This window comes from Crocuta crocuta, unplaced genomic scaffold, assembly GCF_008692635.1.
Source record: "Crocuta crocuta isolate KB4526 unplaced genomic scaffold, BGI_CrCroc_1.0 scaffold70, whole genome shotgun sequence".
NCBI lineage: Eukaryota > Metazoa > Chordata > Mammalia > Carnivora > Hyaenidae > Crocuta > Crocuta crocuta.
In genome coordinates, this window is record NW_027528417.1 from 7,113,764 (window position 1) to 7,133,193 (window position 19,430).

Genomic DNA, 19,430 nt, shown 5'->3' on the forward strand with positions numbered 1-19,430 from the left:
AGCAGTAATTCTCAAACTTTCCTGGTCCCAGGACCCCTTAAACATTGGGGATCCCCAGCAGCTTTTGTTCATGGGCGTTATATGGATTCATGTGTAGTGTGTTAGAAATCAAAACAGGAAAATTCAAGCCACGGGGATACAGAAGTACACATCCCATTAATAAGCCTTTAGGGCAAAAATGTCACCGCACATCATATGGTCTCTGGAAAATTCCATCGTGCCTCTGTGAGAGGATGAGAGTGAACTACTTTGACCTTGTGTGCGGACCCTTCACACGGGTCTCAGGGAACCCCAGGGGTTCTCGGGTCACTTTGAGACCCGGCGTGCTAGAGCATTTCTGTAACTTACTGCAGTTCTGTCATCAACCTCGAGGAACTTGATTGGAAATAACCTTGGCTTGAAGAAAACGCATTTCAGAATTTGCGATCTGAGCCCACATCATCTCAGGACCCTTATTATTTTTTTTTATTATCATTATTATTATTATTATTATTTTTTTTTTGCAGAGGCTCTACTAACTCTACCCTTCTCTCTGGATTCTTCCCATAGATTCCCCATAAGGAGCCCCCGCTGGCGTGCCACACCTACTGGGGCCCGTCCACCCAGCTGCGCCAGACTCCGGCAACGGGGCCCCCGATGGCAGTGGGCACCTCCCTGTGAAACCTGCCAAGCTGGACGCCACAGTTCCGCACGCCGACACTTTGGCCAACTCCGTGCCCCCGTTGGAGGTGTGCAGCCATGCAGTCCTAGCCTGCAGCCCCGGCATCCCTGAGGAGCACTATGTAAGCGAGGCTGTGGAAGATGCTCCCAGCTGCAGAGGGTACCGGGATGCCTGCACTATCACCGGTAAGGGGGCCTTTCCTTTTCCTGCCAGGGAGGGCGGGAGGCCTCCGTCCTGGAGGACCGGGGGTGGGGCGAGGCCACAGGGCTGTGTCTGGCGAGGTGGGAGGGGCCCAGGAACAAAAGTCTGAGTGCAAACACCTGCCATCCAGAACCAACGTGAGATGAAGACGGTACCTCATTGCCGTGAAGGTTCGGGATGGGAATTTTGAACCCCGAGCAGCATGTGTGGCCCGTAGGGATGCTCAGTGTCGTTTGGAGCCTCCCCCTCTGCCTGAGGCTCTGTTTCTGATTCACACATAAAGACGGGTGTGATGGAAACAACACGCAGCTGGGTGGTGGGGTACAAACATGGGAAACTGTTTTCAGTACCCTGTGGATGCTGCCAGGGTTTGCTCAGATCTCGCTCCTGACAGATGCCCGCGTTGCTCATGCTTTCCCTGCGTCCCCGGGGTCCTCGAGACCAGGGCTTGGAGCCGGCGCACGCAAGGACTCTGAGCAGAGCTGGCCGAGGTGCGGAACGGCAGCAAGGGGCACTGTTAGCGTCACATCCAGATGCATTCACGTCAGTTTGCCCCGGTTCTCATTCTGTCTGCAGTGTTTACGTTTCTCCCCGTTTGAAGTAATGCCCAGTGGCAGCTTCAAGTGTGCGGACTTGCTTCTAGTAGCTTTTCACGGCTCCATCTCACGTTAAGCACGGAGGACCTCCTGGGTGTCAGGTGTCCTGAGTGCAGAGGGCATGGGGGTGGCCCGGGAGCCCGGCCTGGGTGCTAGACTCCGGCCCCGTAAGTGACCCTCTGTCTGCTCTTTCCCTGAATCCCACCCCTGCTTGCCCACCTGTGGAAGGACACCTTTCCTGCATCTCCGTTCTGTCTACATCTCCCGTTTCCCCTTGCTCCTGGATCTCACCTGTCAGCACAGAGACCTGCGGTGACCTCCCCGTTGTAAAGATAATCCTTTGTGACTCCACTTTCCCCGCAGGCGGTGCCCATGCCTGTGTCTCTGCCCCTCGGTGAGCTGATTGCATTTCCTCGTCTGCTCTCACTTGTGTCCAGTGCGAGCAGGCTGTCACCCCCCCATTTCCCCCCCGTGGATGGCCTTGTCCAGTGCCAGGGTCTGTCCTTGGCTTCATCTTCTTGCCTTTTGAGCAGGAGTCGACACTGCCGACCACTCCCTTCTTCTGGAAATCCGGTCCCTTGGTTTTGGGTCTTGGTTCTCCTGTTCTGCTACCTTGCTGGCTGCTGTTCCTTCCAAGCCTGGGGGTGTCAGGGGGCCGGGGGGTGGGGGGCTCAGTCCTTGCTCTCTCGTAACATCTGCGCCCCAAGCGCCCTCCCCCCGTCTCCAGGATTTACAGTCTGCCCTGTGCAGACCCTTCTGTAACTCCTTTCTTCAGACCCAACCTGTCCCCTGGAGGCCAGACATGATGGCCTAACTCCACATCTGACCGCTTCACGTGGATACCCTACAGGCATCTCAGACCCAAACGACCGAAAATGACCTGATTTCCACCCCTGCCTGCTTTCCCGGTGGTCTAGCTGGTGGTGCTTCTGTCTTTCCCATGGCCCGGGCCAAGGCATTCAGGGCCTCTGTGTTTCTTTCACACTGCGGTTTGCTGGGAAGTCCTTTGGCTTTGTGTTCAGTGTGTCCAGAGCCCGACAGTCTCTCAGCAGCTCCACGGCATCCACCCTGGTCTACACCACCTTCATCTCACATCTGGATTATTTGCAGTGGGCTCCTAATTGGGCCTCCCGCTTCCACACTTGCTTTTGTGCAGTCTCTTCTCTGTCTCCCCACCCAAGGGACTTTTTACACACACGTCCTAGGGTTTAACCCTTCTCCAAACCTCCCGTGGGCTCCTATCTGACTGTGGCCTGTGGGGTCTAAGGGCCAGGACTTCCCCATCCTTTTGACTCTCGTCTGCCCACTCCATCCCAGACACACTGGCCTCCTTTCTAATCCTTGGACTCATCAGGAATGTGCTGCCTCAGGGCCTTTGTTCTTGCGGTTGCCCAGCCACCTGGATCGCCTCTTAACACCCCGATGGCCTCACGATTCCCTCTTCCCTTTCTCCAAATGGCATTTCATTAGAGGCCCTTTTGTGACCGCTTTACAGGAAGAGCAGTCTCACCCCTACCTTTTCCCTTCCCCCTTTCCTGTCTTATCTTCCTCCCCCGACGTAGTCACCAGCTACAAGTGTTTATATTTCGAGGGCAAGGACTTTGTGCAGCCCAGCATCCCAGGAGCTGAAATAGCACCTCATGTGGCTGGAGCCCAGTTAGAGGGGTCTATTATCCCCATTTTACAGGTAGAGAACCTAAGTCATGAGAGGTTCAGTATCCGGCTTAAGATCCCCGAGCTCTGCAGGCTGAGATGTACATGCAGGTTGTCACCCTGGGGCAGGTGTTCTCGGCCACCCAGGAACACAGCCCAGTGGGAATTGTGCACTGTGGTTGATCAGCACGGGCACGAGGGGGCACAGGGACGGGGGGTGCCTGGTCGAGCCTTGGAGGGGAAAATTTGGAGGGGGGACCCAGAGGGCTTCCCAGAGGAGGCAATGCCCCAGCTGCATTTGTCTAAACACCTGAACTAATAACCCCTGGGCCTCCAGTGTTATGTGTACCAATTGGAATCCAGGAAACATCCAGTCTGTTGAAACAGTCACTTTCTCTGAACGTGACAACCAAGGACCAAGAAATGGCAGAGCCGCAGCTGAAACTTCAGACGCCTCAGGGCTGGGCGACGGCTGCCCTGTGCTGGGACACCGTGGCAGAGCCGCAGGACAGCTGAGAAGCAGAGCTCGCGCTCTCACGTTTGGCAGCGGCTTAGTAAGCGGGGTGTAAACACAGGCTCCGTTCCGCGTTCAAGGCGCCGGGCAGCCAGATGATGCAGGACGCGCTCAGGCTCAAGTCTTACTAGATGGTCCCTGTGCGGAGGGTGCACAATGGAAATAGCCCCGGGGAGACCTGGAGTACCCCAGGAATGCATACGCGGCTCCCAGACCTTGCCAAGTGCGGTCCCTGGAGCCCACTTGGCATCCGGCCTCCGATAAATGCACTCCGCCCCCGGTTCCCAGCGGGCAGTGAGACGAACAGCAGACTTTTTGTTCCCCTTTGATTTTTACGCAAAGCCAGACACCCGCCTCGACGCTCTGCTCCCCTGCCGCCCCACCTCCCCTCAACTTGGGGGTATCACGTTTTTGGGTGCGTCATTTTCTCTTTGGGGCGGTTTAGCACGATGAGCCGATAGGCCGCCCGGGGTTATGTAACCCATTGTGCTTCCAGAGTGGCTCACAGCCTTAGGATTTGCCCCAACAAGCACGCTAAGAAAACTGCTGAGGGAGGCGCGGGAGGAGGGCGGCTGTGCCGGGGCGCTGGCCCCGCGGGGTCCTCGTGCGGAATCCCTCTTCCCTCGGAATTGCCGTCAGAGGTGGTTCGTGCCCATGGCCTTGGTGTTTCAGCTCAGGCAGCCCGTCCGGGCCCAGCCTCTGCCAGCCCTCTGCCCGGGCGAGCCCCTCCGGACAGGCTCCTGTGGTAAGTGTCTGCTGGGCTCCTCTGCTCTTCGTGTCCTTTGTGGGGTGGCCGGGAGGGGAGCCGACCACGGGGAAGCACCTTCTCTCCTGCTCTGTTCTGCTTGGCAGGCTGTCCTTGGGGCGCGTGGTGGGGGAGTCTCCATATTGAAGCATCCAAGGGCAGAGCCGAGGGTCCCGAGAGGCTGTCGCTCCCTCGTCTCCTCGTCCAGGCACAGGGGAGGCAGTGACATGGGGCCATGTCTGAGTTGGGACCAGGCATCCCAGACTCCCACCACCTTCCCCTTTGGGGTGCTTTGCAGGAGCTGAACAGGGAAGGTCGCTAAGCCCCCGCCCCCCCCCCCCCCCCCNTCTTCCGTTTTTCTTAATCCCGTGTCTTCATCCTGGTTTCTCAGAGCCTCGCCTGGCATTTGGGTCGGCAAGGACTTTCTTGAAAGGTGAAGAACAGGGGCGCCTGGGTGGCTCAGTCGGTTAAGCGTCCGACTTCGGCTCAGGTCATGATCTCACGGTTTGTGGGTTCGAGCCCCGCGTCGGGCTCTGTGCTGACAGCTCAGAGCCTGGAGCCTGCTTCAGATTCTGTGTCTCCCTCTCTCTCGGACCCTCCCCTGCTCACGCTGTCTCTCTCTTTCTCAGAAATAAATAAAACATTTAAAAAAATAAAGGTAAAGAGTAGAGTTCATGTCTCCCTTTCTCCTTCTCTCCTCCTCTCTTTCTGCCTTTACTTTTTTTTTTCCTCTTTACTGAACGTGTTTGGCTCTGTCCCTCTGATCCACGCCCCGGTGGTGGAGAGCTCGGGAATCATTTCTGCTCTGGCCTGTCTCCCTGCTGTGGGGCTGGAGCGTCTGGTGTCTGTCCTGTGTTCATGTTAGAAGAGCTGTCTGGGTCCAAACCCAGTAAACTCCGGAGAGGCGGGCCCCTCTGTCCTGTTCAAATCGGCTCAGGTCTCAGGACGTGTAAGAGTCTGGATGAGAGGTTATGCGGTGCTGTGAGTGTGGTGGGGGAGGCTGTGTAAAATGCCTTGACCCATGGTCAGTAATCTGTTCACCTAGCAGCTCTTCAAGGCCAGCTTTGTGCTGGGTTCCGTCGCGACAGCCGGCTGGGGCTCGGAGCACCGGAGGTGGGCAGAGGTGTGAGTGACCAGCGACAGCCCCATAGTCAGTTCCTATCTAGTATAAAAATCTTAATGTGTTTTCCATTAAAAATTTATAACCTAATGGTACTCACTTGGCTGAATGAAGCAGAAGAGAATGGACAGTGAAATACCCCTTCTTTCACAGGGTGAGAAAAACGTGAATTGGAATCTAGGGAATTATACATTTTCTCTAAATTCAGAAGTTGGAACTGTTCTTTTCTCCTTAGTGGAATCTGGTCTGTTTGACAGTAGGTTGGTTTTTGCACATGGAATTCAGGAGTAGGGCCTCTTAACGCTGATATTCCAGAGCTGATGTTTAACCTTCAGCAAAACACAAGAATATTCGCATCTGTCTTTTAAAGACGCTGTAAATTATTTTGGAGGCCACCTGCCATCTTGCTTCCCCTCAGTCTCTCACTGTTAGGCCAGTGGGGAGAACATTTGTCACACAGTGTTTTTGATATAAATTGTGAAATTTAGGTAAACAGTATCAGTAAGGTTCTTAGCCTGCGATCGGGAAGCTATAGTTTTAGGTGCTTCATAGGCTTCACCTTCCTAATTGCTTTCCCTTGTGAATTTGAAACAAGTTTTTAATGTCTCCAGTGCATTCCTGATAGTCTTTGCCCATTTTAAACCATTTTAAGAAGCTGGCAAATAGTATATTATATTAAAACAATTAGGGGCGCTTGAGTGGCTCAATCTTTTAAGTCTCCGACTTCAACTCGGATCATGATCTTGTGGTTTGAGTTCGAGCCCCACATTGGGCTCTGTGCTGACAGCTCGGAGCCTGGAGCCTGCTTCGGATTCCGTGTCTCCTCTCTCTGCCCCTTTCCCGCTCACACTCTTTCTCTCTCTGTCTCTCAAAAATGAATAAACATTAAAAAAACAACTTAAAGCAATGAAAGAGTGATCTTATTACGGTATTTATCAGGCATGCTTTGCAGGGACTTCCAAATATCTATCCCAGCGCAAATAGCATTCCTAATGGTTTTCCTTTAGATGCTAAGTTTTCGTAATGGATTTACATTGATTTGACTTCCAAGCATCAGAGTGAGGATTACTTCATATACGCTTTGTCAAGGTGTTCTCTTTTCCATGTGACCAGACCAGAGTTCAGGGCCATTTGCTGGCTAAGGGTCAGTGCCAGCCTTGGGCCTCGGCACCCTGCTTCTGCCCTTGGCCGAGGTCCTCTGTGGGGGCTCTCCAGGGATTCGGGGAGCGAGGGTGTGGGGTGTGGGCCTGCCAGGAGCCGGCCTCGCGGCTGGCTTCGGATGGTCCCCCGTCTGCACTGTTTGGTGGCGACTCTGAGACTCGTGGCCTTGAGAGACTTGTCTCTGTTCTGTGACCTCTCGTTTGGCGTGACCATTGACACATTGGGCCCTGCAAGCTGAAACTGCCATGCACTGGAACTTTATAGCTGTCATTCCAGCCAGAACAGATCAGAAGTCATAAATCTTCTGTTAGTCAGTGCTCTGCAGAGAAACAGAACCAACCGGATATACACCTATGAAGAGGTTTATTATGAGGAATTGACTCACACGATTATGGATGCTGACGAGTCCCAAGATCTGCATGCAGTCAGCAAGCTGGGGACCCGGGAGAGACCGTGGTGTGGTTCCAGGCCCAAGGCCAGCGGCTTGCAGCCTAGAAAGAGAGTGTTTCAGTTCGAGTCTAAGGACAGTAAATACTTGATGTCAGCTGAAGGCAGACAGGCCGGAAGAATTTTCTTACTCGAGGGAGGTCTGTCTGTCTCTTTGGTCTATTCAGTCCTTCGCCGGATTAGGTGAGGCCCACCCATGTGAAGGAGGGCAGTCTGCTTTACTCAGTCTACTGATTTAAATTTTATTTCATCCAAAAATACCCCCACGGAAACACCCGGAATAATGTTGGGCCCAATACGTGGGCATCCCGTGGCTCAGTCATGTGGACAGTTAGCTGTCACGAATGCTAACAGAGGCTGACACTTACCGCGTAGTTGCTTTGTGCCTGGTGGGGTTGTAGGCACTGCTGCGGAAACCCATTTTGTGCTCAGCACAGCCCTGCCGGGGGTGGGCGTGGGGGGTTACTGTTCTCACCCCTACCTTTACGGAGGTGCAGACTGGACTGGCATGCCCTCTCCTGTAAACTAGCGGTCCTTGGGGTTCAGACCCCGCAATGTTTGCTGACCCAGTTTAAGTTAACTTCCTTCGTTGTGAAAATTTTTAAAAAATAATTTCACTTAACCAGGGTTTGAAATCGTAAAACCAATATATGCAAGTGATAAAGCTTGGATTGTCCCAAAGCATATCAGTGTAGAATAACAGTCATTCCACCATCTATAGAGGTTAACTATTTTAAGAAAAAAATCATTCCAAGAATTGTTTTCTAAATTCTTTTTCTAAAAAAACACAAATGAAGAAATTATTCTTAACACACACACACACACACACACACACACGGGGCCATACTAATACCCTGATCTGCATTTTTAAAAAGTTGACACCATTTCTTAGGATTGTTTCATTACAGTACATATAATATTGCCTTATTCTTTAAAATAGCTACAAAGTCCCCTATTATCTGGAATTGCCCTTATTCATTGTTTTTCAAAGTTTATTTATTTGAGAGAGAGATACAGAGCAAGCAGGGGAGGAGCAGAGAGAGAGAGGAAGAGAAAGAGAATCCCAAGCGGGCTCCGCTGTGTCAGTGCAGAGCCCGATGTGGGGCCCGAACTCATGAATAGTGAGATCATGACCCGAGACGAAACTGAAAGTCAGACGCTTAACCAGTGGAGCCACGCAGGCGTCCTCCTTACTCATATTTTTAATCCAGCAGTTTGCATACGTAATGTTCCTTTTCCTAACAAACTTTTTAATTCCTCCTTTATTAATTGGAAATTAGTAGATCACTAATCCTTCTCAACACAATTGAAGAAAACACCCGTGCGGTGCCTTGCGATGATGGAAATGAGAAGTTAAGCAGACTGATGAGCGCTGGGCTCCACGGCTCAGTGGTGAAAGCGCGGGTCCCGTAAAACAGACTGGTGTAACCTGGATTTCGGCTGTGACCACGTGCACCTGGCCTCATCGGGGTGCCTGTGAGCAGTCGGGTCCTGCATGGCCGGGAACGGGCGCCGGGGTGGCTCAGTCGGTTAAACATCCGACTCTTGATTTCAGCTCAGGTCCTGATCTCATGTTTCATGGACTCGAGCCTAGAGTCAGGCTCTGTGCTGACAGTGCAGAGCCTTCCTTGGACTCTCTCTCTCTCTCCCTCTCTCTCTGCCCCCCCCCACTTGTGTTGCACGTGCATGCTTTCTCTCTCTCAAAATAAATAAACTAAAAAATAAACACAAAAGAACCGCCATGAAGGTTGCAGCTGCTAAGGCCGCTGACCATAAGCTGGTCCCGTCAGGTCCAAACAAGAGCCACTGTTTGGAGCAGCCCCTTTGGTAGAGACTTCCAGATATTTCCGGTGTTTGCATTTCGTGCTCCGAGGAACATTCCTGCACGTACATCTTTCGGGCCACTTGTCCAGGATGTCTGTAAGCGAATGGAGTGTGCGTTTACGATTTGCTGTACGTCACAGCACTGACCCCAGAGAGCCTGCTCCCGTTAGGTGTCCAGCGTGAGCGTGAGGTTAGTGCCGACTCGGGGCGTGCTCAGCCCGCTGCCTGCTGGCTAATCAGGTTGTTACACAAAAGGGTGCTTCATTTCAGCTTGTATCTTTTTCCTGATGAATAGTCTGTGTCTCGTTTCTACTGCATTTTATTTTCTGGTTGCTGACCTTTAAGAGGTACGTTGGAGTCTCTGTTACGTGTACAGAGGGGAAGGCAGTGTGCCAGGTTGAGATTCTTTCCTATTTCAGAAGAGGAAAATTGTCTTCTTTTTTTTGTTTTTTGTTTTTTTTTTTTTAATTTTAAGAGAGCTTGCAAGAGAGTGTGTGAGAGAATCCCCAGCAGGCTCCGTGCTCAGCACAGAGCTTGACCACCAGACTCAGTCCCATGGCCCTGGGATCATGCATGACCTGAGCCAAAATCAAGAGTTGGATGCCAAACCAACTGAGCCACCCAGGCGCCCCTCAAAGAGGAAAAATGTCTTAAGAATAGTTACATGAATGACTGTTTAATTACTATATAACTATTTGATATTAATAGGAGAAGTAGGGGGTGATAAGAAGATTGTGTAAAAGGGATTTCCAAAGTGGCATTTCCAAGAAGGTTTCTGTGGGAAAGCAGTATTAAAGCAGAAGTCTGAAGGGATATGTAGGAGTTAGCAGGGTGGGGTGGGGAAAGAGCATTCCAAGCAGTGAAGACAGCACGAGCAAAGGCCCTGTGGTGGGAAGATTATTGACAATAATAGCTACCATTGATAGAGCACTTACTATGTACTAGACATTATTCTAAATATCTTTTATATCTCCCTACATTTAATTCTCATGTATTATTTGTGTAGCTTACTTCCCCCAACCATGGTGGTTTGAAACAGCAAACATTTATAGTCTCACTTATTTCTGTGGGTTGGGAATTGAGGAGTAGCTTAGCTGGGTGGTTCTGGCTCAGGGTCTCCCTTGATGTTGCTGAAGGCCGCAGGGGGTATCTATTCCCCAATACTTGAGCAATTATGTGATGAATATTTGCTTGTGAGGAGGATTTCTGGGGTGAGGACTCCAGTTTTGACAGACGTTGCCAGAGAGGTTGTATTTTTGTATTGTTCAAAGTGGGGGTCTAGGCCCACACCCCCTGCACCCTGGATATTAGCAAACACCTTGCGCTTTGCCAACTGAAGTGTGAAAACAAGAGCGCATATGGCCTCGATTTATATTCCTCTCAGTATGTAGAGATTGAGGATCTTTTAGTATTTCCTAGCATAAGTTTTATTTTTATTTTCTGGGATTTGAGATAAATTTCTTAACAGTTCCTGTTTTTAGCCCATGAAGTAGTAACTTCCACAATTCAAAATCAGAGAATTATTTTATAATTATTATTATTAAATGTTTATTTTTGAGAGAGAGAGAGAGAGAGAGGAAAAAAAAACATGAGAGGGGGAGGGGCAGAGAGAGGGAGACACAGAATCCGAAGCCGACTCCAGGCTCCGAGCTGTCAGCACAGAGCCCACGTGGGGCTTGAACCCATGGACCACAAGATTGTGGCCTGAGCCGAAGTCGGACTGTCCACCGACTGAGCCCCCCAGGCGCCCCAAGAGTTGTTATTTTATACTTTTCTTTGGCAGCAGCAGCAGCAGCAGCAGCGGTAGAGAAGGTCTTGGCGAACCTGCCTCACTGGGTCACCGTGAGGGTTAAATGAGTTACTACACGCAGAGTACGGAGCAGGTTGTTGATACATAGTAAGCTTTCAATTAGTCCTTTTCTTTGTTGTTGCTGTTGCCTGCCTGTCTGTCTGTCAGTCTGTCTGTCTGTCAGTCACTGCCATTGTCTTTTCGTCTATTTCTGTTTGGCCTGGAGGAGATCCCAGGCTGTCCGAGGTTGTTGGGCTGGTTAGGTGGAGGGTAAAGGTATAGCTGTTTTACATGTTGCCCTTCAGCTCTCCCTGTTTGCAGAGGCCCCCCACCCCCCATCTTCATTCATTCTTTGCAGTCTCAGATGGCCCCCTCGGCCCCCTTCGGCCGTATCTTGGGCCCCAGGCGTGTTCTGCTCTTTCTTACATCCGTGCATTCCCATGCGCCTCTCAGAAATACACTTATCTTTTAGCCACTCCAGGTTCTTCTCTCACTTCCCCCTTCCTTTGCTCTTTTGGGTTTGTTCTTCCTTTTTGTTCCTTTTCTGCTCTCCTGGTTCAGGGGCTGGCTCTGCTGGGCTTGGCAGGCTGACTGGGATTTGGCTCCAGTCACTGGAAGGCCTTGCAGTGTGGCCTCAGGGAAGGGCAGGTCTTGGAGGCTTCTGGAATGTTGGGGAGGCAGAATTTGTTTCTTTACCTAATGGGAATGCTGGATTTACTGGGGGGAGTAAGTGACATATTTTTTGTGCAATACTTAGAAAAACTCTGAAGCTCTATAGGAAGTCCAGTAAAACGTTCTACAGTGATGGAAATGTTCTCCGTTAAAATATCTTCATAGACTTTTAGGATATCATCTCTGTTAAAAGAAAAATAGCCTTAGTTGATTATGGAAGTGACTGGCATCTCTGCATCATTTGTAAAAAATGATTGTATGACTACTTCCTGTTGGGGTGCCTGGGTGACTCAGTTGGTTAAGCCTCTGACTTCAACTCAGGTCATGATCTCATGGTTCGTGGGTTCGAGCCCCGCATCAGGCTCTGTGCTGACAGCTCAGAGCCTGGAGCCTGCCTTGAATTCTGTGTCTCCATCTCACTCTGTCCCTCACCCCCCGAAATAAATGAATATAAAACAAATTTCTTGATGAATCCTTGAGGTTCTTACCAGAACTGTTTTTCTCCCTGCCTCTGTAGGCTTCTTTTTTATTAGATAATGAAATTTTTGTTTGGTGTGTGTGTGTGGGGGGGGGGTCTCTTTTTGCTTTAGCTTCTAGGAAGCTTAGTTGCCTTAGGTTTTTATTGACTAGCTATTCTGGTAAAACTGTCCTTTGTCTATTCCTGCCTCCATCTGTTTAGTAAGATACATAGGTCACTTTTCTTTATGCTTATTCTAACTTAGTTCTGTTGAAGCGTTATTGGACCTACGTGGGGTTGAAGAGGAAGTAAATGGATGTTGGCCCACTGTGCTTTCTCAAGGTGCCATGAGCTTGGCTCCTGTAGGAAGTCCACCCACCCCGCTATTTCAGCCCTAACAGACGCTGATGTATCCCCAAGGGAGAAGCAGTGTGGCTTCTTGGGCTCTGGGGCCGAGAGGTCTTGATATGTGTTACGGCTCAGGATCTGCAGCGGGATGTTGGGCAGGTCTGCTCGTCTCCAAAGCTCTTAGTGCGTCTCTAAAATGGGATGATGGTCAGGGAAATACAGATCAAAACCACACTGAGAGACCACCTCACGCCGGTCAGAGTNGAACTTCATGATAAACTATAAAAAACATAAATAAAATGGGATGATGGTGAGGACCTCAGGGCTGTTGGTACTCGGCGTGGTAATTCCTGTTCAGTGCTTAGTACGGTGGTGGCTCATGGAAGGCATTTAGTAAGGGCTAGTGACTCTACTTAGGCTCAGCTTAATTCCGGTTTCTGCAAAGCTGCCTCTAGAAATTAGGTTGCCCTGAAACCTGGTGCCGTCCTCACCCGGCCGCTCACTCTCTGCGCGGCTTGATCCTGAGTTCCAGAAGTGAGGACGCCAGGCCGGGTGCGCTCTCTGCCTTACATAAGTGGGGATCACCATGTACTTTGTGTTTTGAGTCTTTACATTTCCCAGATGTCCGTCCTGGACAGACTGACAGACTGAGCGTGCTGACACGCGGTCAGTCGGAGCAGCTCTGGGACGGCGTGCAGGGCTGTGACTTTTTAAACCACAGTCACAGTGGGAACTGCCCCAGAACCAGGGCCTCTGCCCTGTGCCCAGAGGACTAGGTCCGAGAGCCTACATGTTCAGTTTTCCTTTCCTCCCTTCTTTCTTTTTCCTTCTTCCCCCTCTTTCCTCGCCCGTCTTTCTCCCCCCTCCTCCTCTCCCCTCTTTTTCTCTCCTTGCCTCCCTCCCCACTCCCCTTCCCCTCCTCTCGTAGACCTTGCTTCCCGCTCCTCATAAGAGAAACTTCCCCTGAGAACTAGTGTGGATCTAGGCTGGCGAGTCTGGCACTTTGCCACGTTCAACCAGACCCAGAAAGACTTTGGTAAAGACAGCAGCTTACAGGCCACGCTGGGTTAATGTTCTTCCGTGCTTTTCTGGCTCATGGAGGTGCAGGTGGCCGGTTATGCACGAGTCCTCTCTGTGTCTGGGTAACAGGCGTCTGACACATCGGAGAACGAAGGGGCTACGTAAGCTGATCTGGGGTACACTGGGGTTTAGCAGGAAGCAGGAGGGCTGTAAAGGTGCTGATAAGGCCCGCTGAGCCAGCAGGTGAGTGAACAGACAGAGGGACTGTTCCTTAGCACTCGCTCTGCGTGCAGTCAGTGTGCGGTAAGTCTAGGGAATTCTCAGATGGACCTAAGTGGGAGGGGAAGGCTGAGTGTTTGGATGTGAGTTCTGGAAGTCTTCAGGAGGGACTCTGACTGTTGGGAAAGAGAGAGAGGAGGAGGGAGAGCCAGCAGACGGCTGGAAGCTGCTGGAAGGTGCTTTTACCCTGAGGTGCTTCCCTGCGGAGAGGCTGTTTCAGACCTCACCCTGCCACCCAGCACTGTGTCAGAATAGGAGATGGGGTGCTGGGCATGGTGTCCCCCGGGCACCCTTGGGAACCCTTGGCCTTCTGGGGCTTTCCACCAGCCCCACTTGTGCTTTGTGATTTCCCCTGGTGCTTCGGGAGCCCAGGCGCAGGACAGAGTCAGGTGGACACTTGTCTTCATGCGGAATCAGATGTGGCCTGATGGGTGTCACGAAGGTGCTGTGGAGTGAGGAAGGCAGTTGAAGCAAAGGACTGTGGGATTCAGGCTGGAGGGGAGGGTCCAGAAAGGCAAGGTGGAGAGATGGGGGCTTTGATGTGGTTCAGTGGCAATAAATGAGGCAGAACTGGGAGGAGCCGGGGCGTCTGTTTCAGATTTCAGAGGTGGCCCAGGGAGGGGGCTGGGAGGCGCTCCCGGCAGCCTGGGTGACCCGCTGGGCCCCATGCCACAGGTGGAGTGACTGGGAATTGGATGAGTGAGCAGAAGCAGGGGTGGCGTGAGTCTCCAGTGAGCCCGGGTTTTTAAAGCAGGTGGAAGAAAATGACCCAGATGTGCCTGGGGTGGGGGGTGGGGGACCCAGAGAATGCCAGCACTAACTGCAGTCCCCCCCGCCCGGTGAACCAATGCAGAGCAATACTCGAATCTTCATCTTCCAGGCGGTTTTCAGCCCTCCTGGATTTTGGTCCATACAATGGATGGACCATGTGTGTCAGACAAACCAAACCTCCTCAGTGGGAGAGAAGGAAGGTCTTGCTTCTTACTGGTTAGAAAGATGATGATAAGGCCAAGCCTAGGGGCCCGGGGACCCTGACATTCCTTCCCTTCTCTTGATCGGAATTCTGTGCTCATTTTCCACCCAACATGTTACGTTTCAGCTTATCTGATAAATATAATTGTACCTTTTTTTTTTTCTATATCAAGAAAAACCTTTACAGCAGTTCGTTCAGATGGACATAACTGCAGGTTTGAACTCCACTGCTCAATGTTACATCAGCTCAATTTCTTCCTACTTGTGTGGGAGGTTGTGGCGAATAGAAATGGGAAGGGACAAGTCTGAGTTTGAGAAGGGGGTGGACGTCTTCTGGCGCCCAGGAGGCTGGGGTGGCCTGGCCAGGTGTGCGTGCAGCACCCTCTAGTGGTCCAGGGAAGCACCAGCAACCAGATANGGGATTGAAGGAAAGAGGGGATGAATTGTCCAGAGGATCTGACAGGTAAGGAAGACAGCCTCAGTTGTGTGGAAACAAAACAAATCATCTTTCTGCCCCTCTGTGCCTTCTCTTGACTTGTTCCTTCCACCTTTATTTTAATTGATCCCCATCTGCTGTTTGGGGAAGTGAATTCCAAAATTTGTTTTCGCCGGGGCGCCTGGGTGGCTTAGTTGGTTAAGTGTCCGACTTTCACTTAGGTCATGATCTCGCGGTTCGTGGGTTCGAGCCCCGCGTCGGGCTCTGTGCTGACTGCCAGCTCAGAGCCTGGGGCCTGTTTCGGAGTCTGTCATTCCCTCTCTCTGACCCTCCCCTGCTCATGCTGTCTCTCTCTCTCTCTCCTAGAAATAAATAAAACATAAAAACGAAAATTCAAAATTTGTTTTCGCAAGGTGGAGGGTATTTTGAGAGCCAAGTGTGACCATGTCTTTTTTGCTTCGAGTGTTTGTTAGGAGATCTTAACCTAGATGGTGGTGGGGTTTCAGTGCTATACAGCGAACTTTATTCTTTTAGCTATCACTTGTCACACTTTATGTCATTTTATTTATTTCTTTGTTTGCTTGCTTGCTTATTTTAGTGTTTATGTGCTTCTGAGAGACAGAAAAAAATGTGAGCCGGGAATGGCAGGGACAGAGAGAGAGGGAGACACGGAATCTGAAGCAGGCTCCAGGCTCTGAGCTGTCAGCGCAGAGCCTGACACGGGGCTTGAACTCATTATCCATGGGAATATGACCTGAGCCAAAGTCGAACACTCAACCAACTGAGCCACCCAGGTGCCCCAACTTTAGGTTATTTTAAATTGGGTGTGTCAGGATTTGCTGGGTAACAAACAGCTCCCAAATTCACACTGGCCACTGCAACATTTATTCCTTGTGTGTAGCTGTATGTCGCCTGAGGATCACTTGGGCTTGAATTCTGGTCTGCTCCACTTCTCTCTCTCATTTGAGGATTTGGGCTCAAGGGGCAATGGCTGTCTAACACTATAGTCTTCTGGCAGAGGACAGGGCTTATGAAAACAAACTCGATGAACACATTCAGAGTCTCTGATTGTACATGCAGGATGTGATGTCTGCTCACATAACCTTGGCCACGGCAAGTTCTGTACACCAGCTTGAAGTCACAGAACCTCAACGTGATTTTTGTTCGCAATGAGCCAAAGCAAGGGTAGGTAGTGAAGGAAGGATTGGAAGCCAGATTTTAGAAGATGTTGAAATGGCTGAAGTGCACAGGTGGGGTCAGTGATCTCTCCTGTGGCCTAGAATAGCAGTCAGCAGACTTTTCTCTAAAAGCCAGAGAGTAAATATTTTAGGTCCGTGGGTCACATGATCTGTGTCGCAACTCCTAGCCTCTGTTGTAGCTGAAAGCAGCCATAGACCTAAAGGAATGCACGTAGCTGTGTTTCAATAAAATTGTTGTTTAGGAAAACACACAGGACTTCACTGTGGATGGTAGTTGGTGGACTTCAGCCCTGATTTGTATCTCTTTTAACAATAAAAGAGAAATATCCCTTGTTAGTGGGGAAGCTCCTGGGGAGTCCAGTAAAACCCCACCCACCATTCAGCATTGTTAACCTATAAATAGTATTCCATGTCACTGAATTTTCTAGACAGCCAACGTTTATTGTTTCTGAGTATGAAACCTCATTTTGTTTAACCTGTTTTCTGCAGCATTGTCTGTAAAGGGTATTAGAAGCTCCTTGGTCTTTCCCAGGATGATGGGGACTTAAGGCAATTTAACCTTCCTGGTGAATTCAGAGTCTCTTTCATGAGCAGTGTTTGGCGAGAGACTTGGAGATGTGCCCTCAGTTAGGTTAGTAGGTGTGCTTGGTGACCCTACTTTGACATCTGTTTTGGTCACGCGCGCGCGCGCGCGTGTGTGTGACCGCTTCATTGAGATACAATTCACCTATTTAAAGTGTATCACGGGGGCTTTTAGTTTATTCACAGGGTTGTACAGTCATTACCACAAATCAATTTTAGAACATTTTCATCACCCTGGAAAGAAACTCTGGCCCTTTAAGCTGTCACCCCCTACCCAGTCTCATCCCTGTCCCCCGTGTGGCTGAATTACTGAGCTTTCAGAGGTCACCTCTCGGATTCTGCTGCCTGTGTTCTTTCTCGGCCCTGACAGGCTTAGCCGCCTCGGAGAGCAGAGCGAGGGATCTTCTCGAAGGGCCATAATGCTCTACGGGTGTACACCCAATAGATACATTCATTGCCCCGGACACCTGTGCGTCAGAACTAATCACCTGAGGACATAGCTTTAACATTTGTCCTTTATTCGTATTATACCTTTATATTTCTTCATTTGTATCCTGCTTTGCAGGAGGTTGTCCTGTATAATTTTCTACATTTTGAATTTACAGTTTTTGAGTTTGAAACCTGGTTTGGTAACATGGGATCGTTTCATGGCTCAGATTTTATTGGCTTTATCTGTTTTGTTTAACTTGTTGGGCTGCTGTAATGCTTTTTGGCGGATGAGTTTGCAATCTTTTAATATCCAGATGATCTCATTTCATGTTTTGAAAAAATAACCATTGTTCACTTATGAACAGAATTTCCTGCCTAGGAAACAATTGAGATGAATAAAGCAGTTGACTGCATTGAATGGTGGAGGCACGGTAGGCATTAGGATTTTATAAAATTGTGTTCTGTTAATGAAATTTTCCTGATTTGACACAGGACTGTTTATCTCAGAGTTTAACCTTCGATATTCAGGGACTTTCATTCTGTAGTAAAAGCTAACTTTGGGGAGGAGAGGACAAGTGGGACGATGTGGGCCTTGAACCCTGGCAGCTGCTTGGGCTGCCTTGAGAGCTTTAGAGAGGCTAACTGTAGGTACTGGGTATAGGGGCACCTGTGTGGCTCAGTCGATGAGCGTCCCACTCTTGATTTTGGATCAGATTGTGACCTCATTGTTGTTGAGAGTGAGAAAGAAAGAAAAAGGAAGAAAGAAAGAAAGTATATATGTATATGTGTATATGCATATATATACATATAATGTTTATAGAGAGAATATTATATATATATATATTATATTTTGCAAAGCAGAAAGCAAGTGTTAACTAAAAAGTTAATCATTTCAAAACAGGAAACTAGATCTGAACCCCCAACATTCTGAGCAACAGAAGTCAGGAGGTGGGGTTTGGTGAGGTGAAGTATAATAAGCTATCCTATCTCTCCTATGGATAATCAGAAAAATACAGATTTACCTCCTATAACTTAAAGGTAACTAGCCACCTAGATCAGTGAAGATGAGGTTTGGCTGCGTGGGAACAGCGCCCTCACCTGGTAAGATTTATGTAGTGATGGTAGTACTCCATAAATGTTTGCGTTATTATTACTGTTATTTATTATCATTATAAAAAGTACAGCTGGATCTGTACATAACTTTAAAACCCAGATGGCTCAAAGATAGAGTGTCAGGAATGAAGCTATAAAAGTGGTAGACATAAATGTTGCTGGATATTTTAATAATCTTGAGATGAGTGAAGCTGTGCTAGGCCAGATGCAGAGGCTAGAAATGTAAAGAAAATCATGGACCATTTTGACCGTTTGAAAGTGAAGCTTTATACAGGGTCTCTTGCTGTGATACAATGTATCTGTTCTTGAAAAGCTTGCATGGTCTGCAAAATTGCAGGCCCCAAAAGAGCAGGAGTTCTGTGACTTTGTAACCAGAATGCTCAACCGTAGAGAGCACAAAGGGTACGCTGGTTGCAGGAAAAAGTTGTGAGGTATGCAGAGGGCAGGGGGCGCCGTGAACATGAACGTGGGCGGAGGGGGAAGCACAGCCTCTGCAAGCCCAGAGCAAGGCAGGGGTGCACCTCCTTGGGGGTGGAACCCTATGTGTACAGTGTATTTTAAACTTAAGATAGCACTGAAAGGGCTCTTCTTGCCTGTGCAGTACAAGAGTTCTTGCCTACTTGCCACAGGCATATGAGCTCCGGGTAGAAGGTCCCGTTGCAGCATGCAGGGCTGTGTGGGGCGGGGAGAGACACAGGAAACATGAGTAGGTTTGCAAGACCAGTTGGGGAAACAATTGCACTAAATTTGATAGGCAAAGGGTTAATATAAAGGTCCTCTGTATATCAATATTAAAGACAAGATAAGCAGTAACAAAAAATACATGAGCATCCTCTAAAGGAATTACAAATGGGGTGCACCTGGGTGGCTCAGTCGCTTAAGCTTCCAACTTTTGGCTCAGGTCATGAGCTCATGGCTCATGAGTTTGAGCCCCAAATCAGGCTCTGTGCTGACAACACAGATACTCTGTCTCTCTCTCTTTCTCCCCCTCCCTGGCTTGTGTGTTGTCTCTCCCTCCCTCTCTTAAAGATAAACATTAAAAAAAAAAAAAGAATTACAAATGACCAGTATGTCTGTGAAAAAATGTCGGGTATTACTAAGAAATAAATGTGAATGGCCAACAGGTACGTGAAAAGCTCTTCAACATCACTAGTCATCAGGGAAATGCAAATCAAAACCACAGTGAGCTATGCCCTCACACTTCCTAGAATG

The 19,430-nt window shown here is 49.6% G+C and overlaps 1 protein-coding gene across 5 annotated transcripts in view; it reads left to right on the top strand.

Moving 5' to 3' along the window:
- The first annotated feature begins 565 nt into the window (after positions 1 to 565).
- TRAK1 (trafficking kinesin protein 1) overlaps positions 566 to 19,430 on the top strand; it is a 119,620-nt gene continuing 100,755 nt past the window's right edge. For 3 of the 5 annotated variants that reach the window (XM_077754340.1, XM_077754341.1, XM_077754342.1), the window contains exon 1: positions 566 to 846. Coding sequence is in view for 2 of the 5 variants with exons in the window: in XM_077754343.1 (XP_077610469.1) it covers positions 4,280 to 4,370 (91 nt within the window). In the remaining 3 variants the exon portion in view is untranslated. Of the gene's footprint in view, positions 847 to 4,107; positions 4,371 to 19,430 lie in introns of those variants that run through there. The other 2 variants (XM_077754343.1, XM_077754344.1) reach the window with 1 other exon arrangement.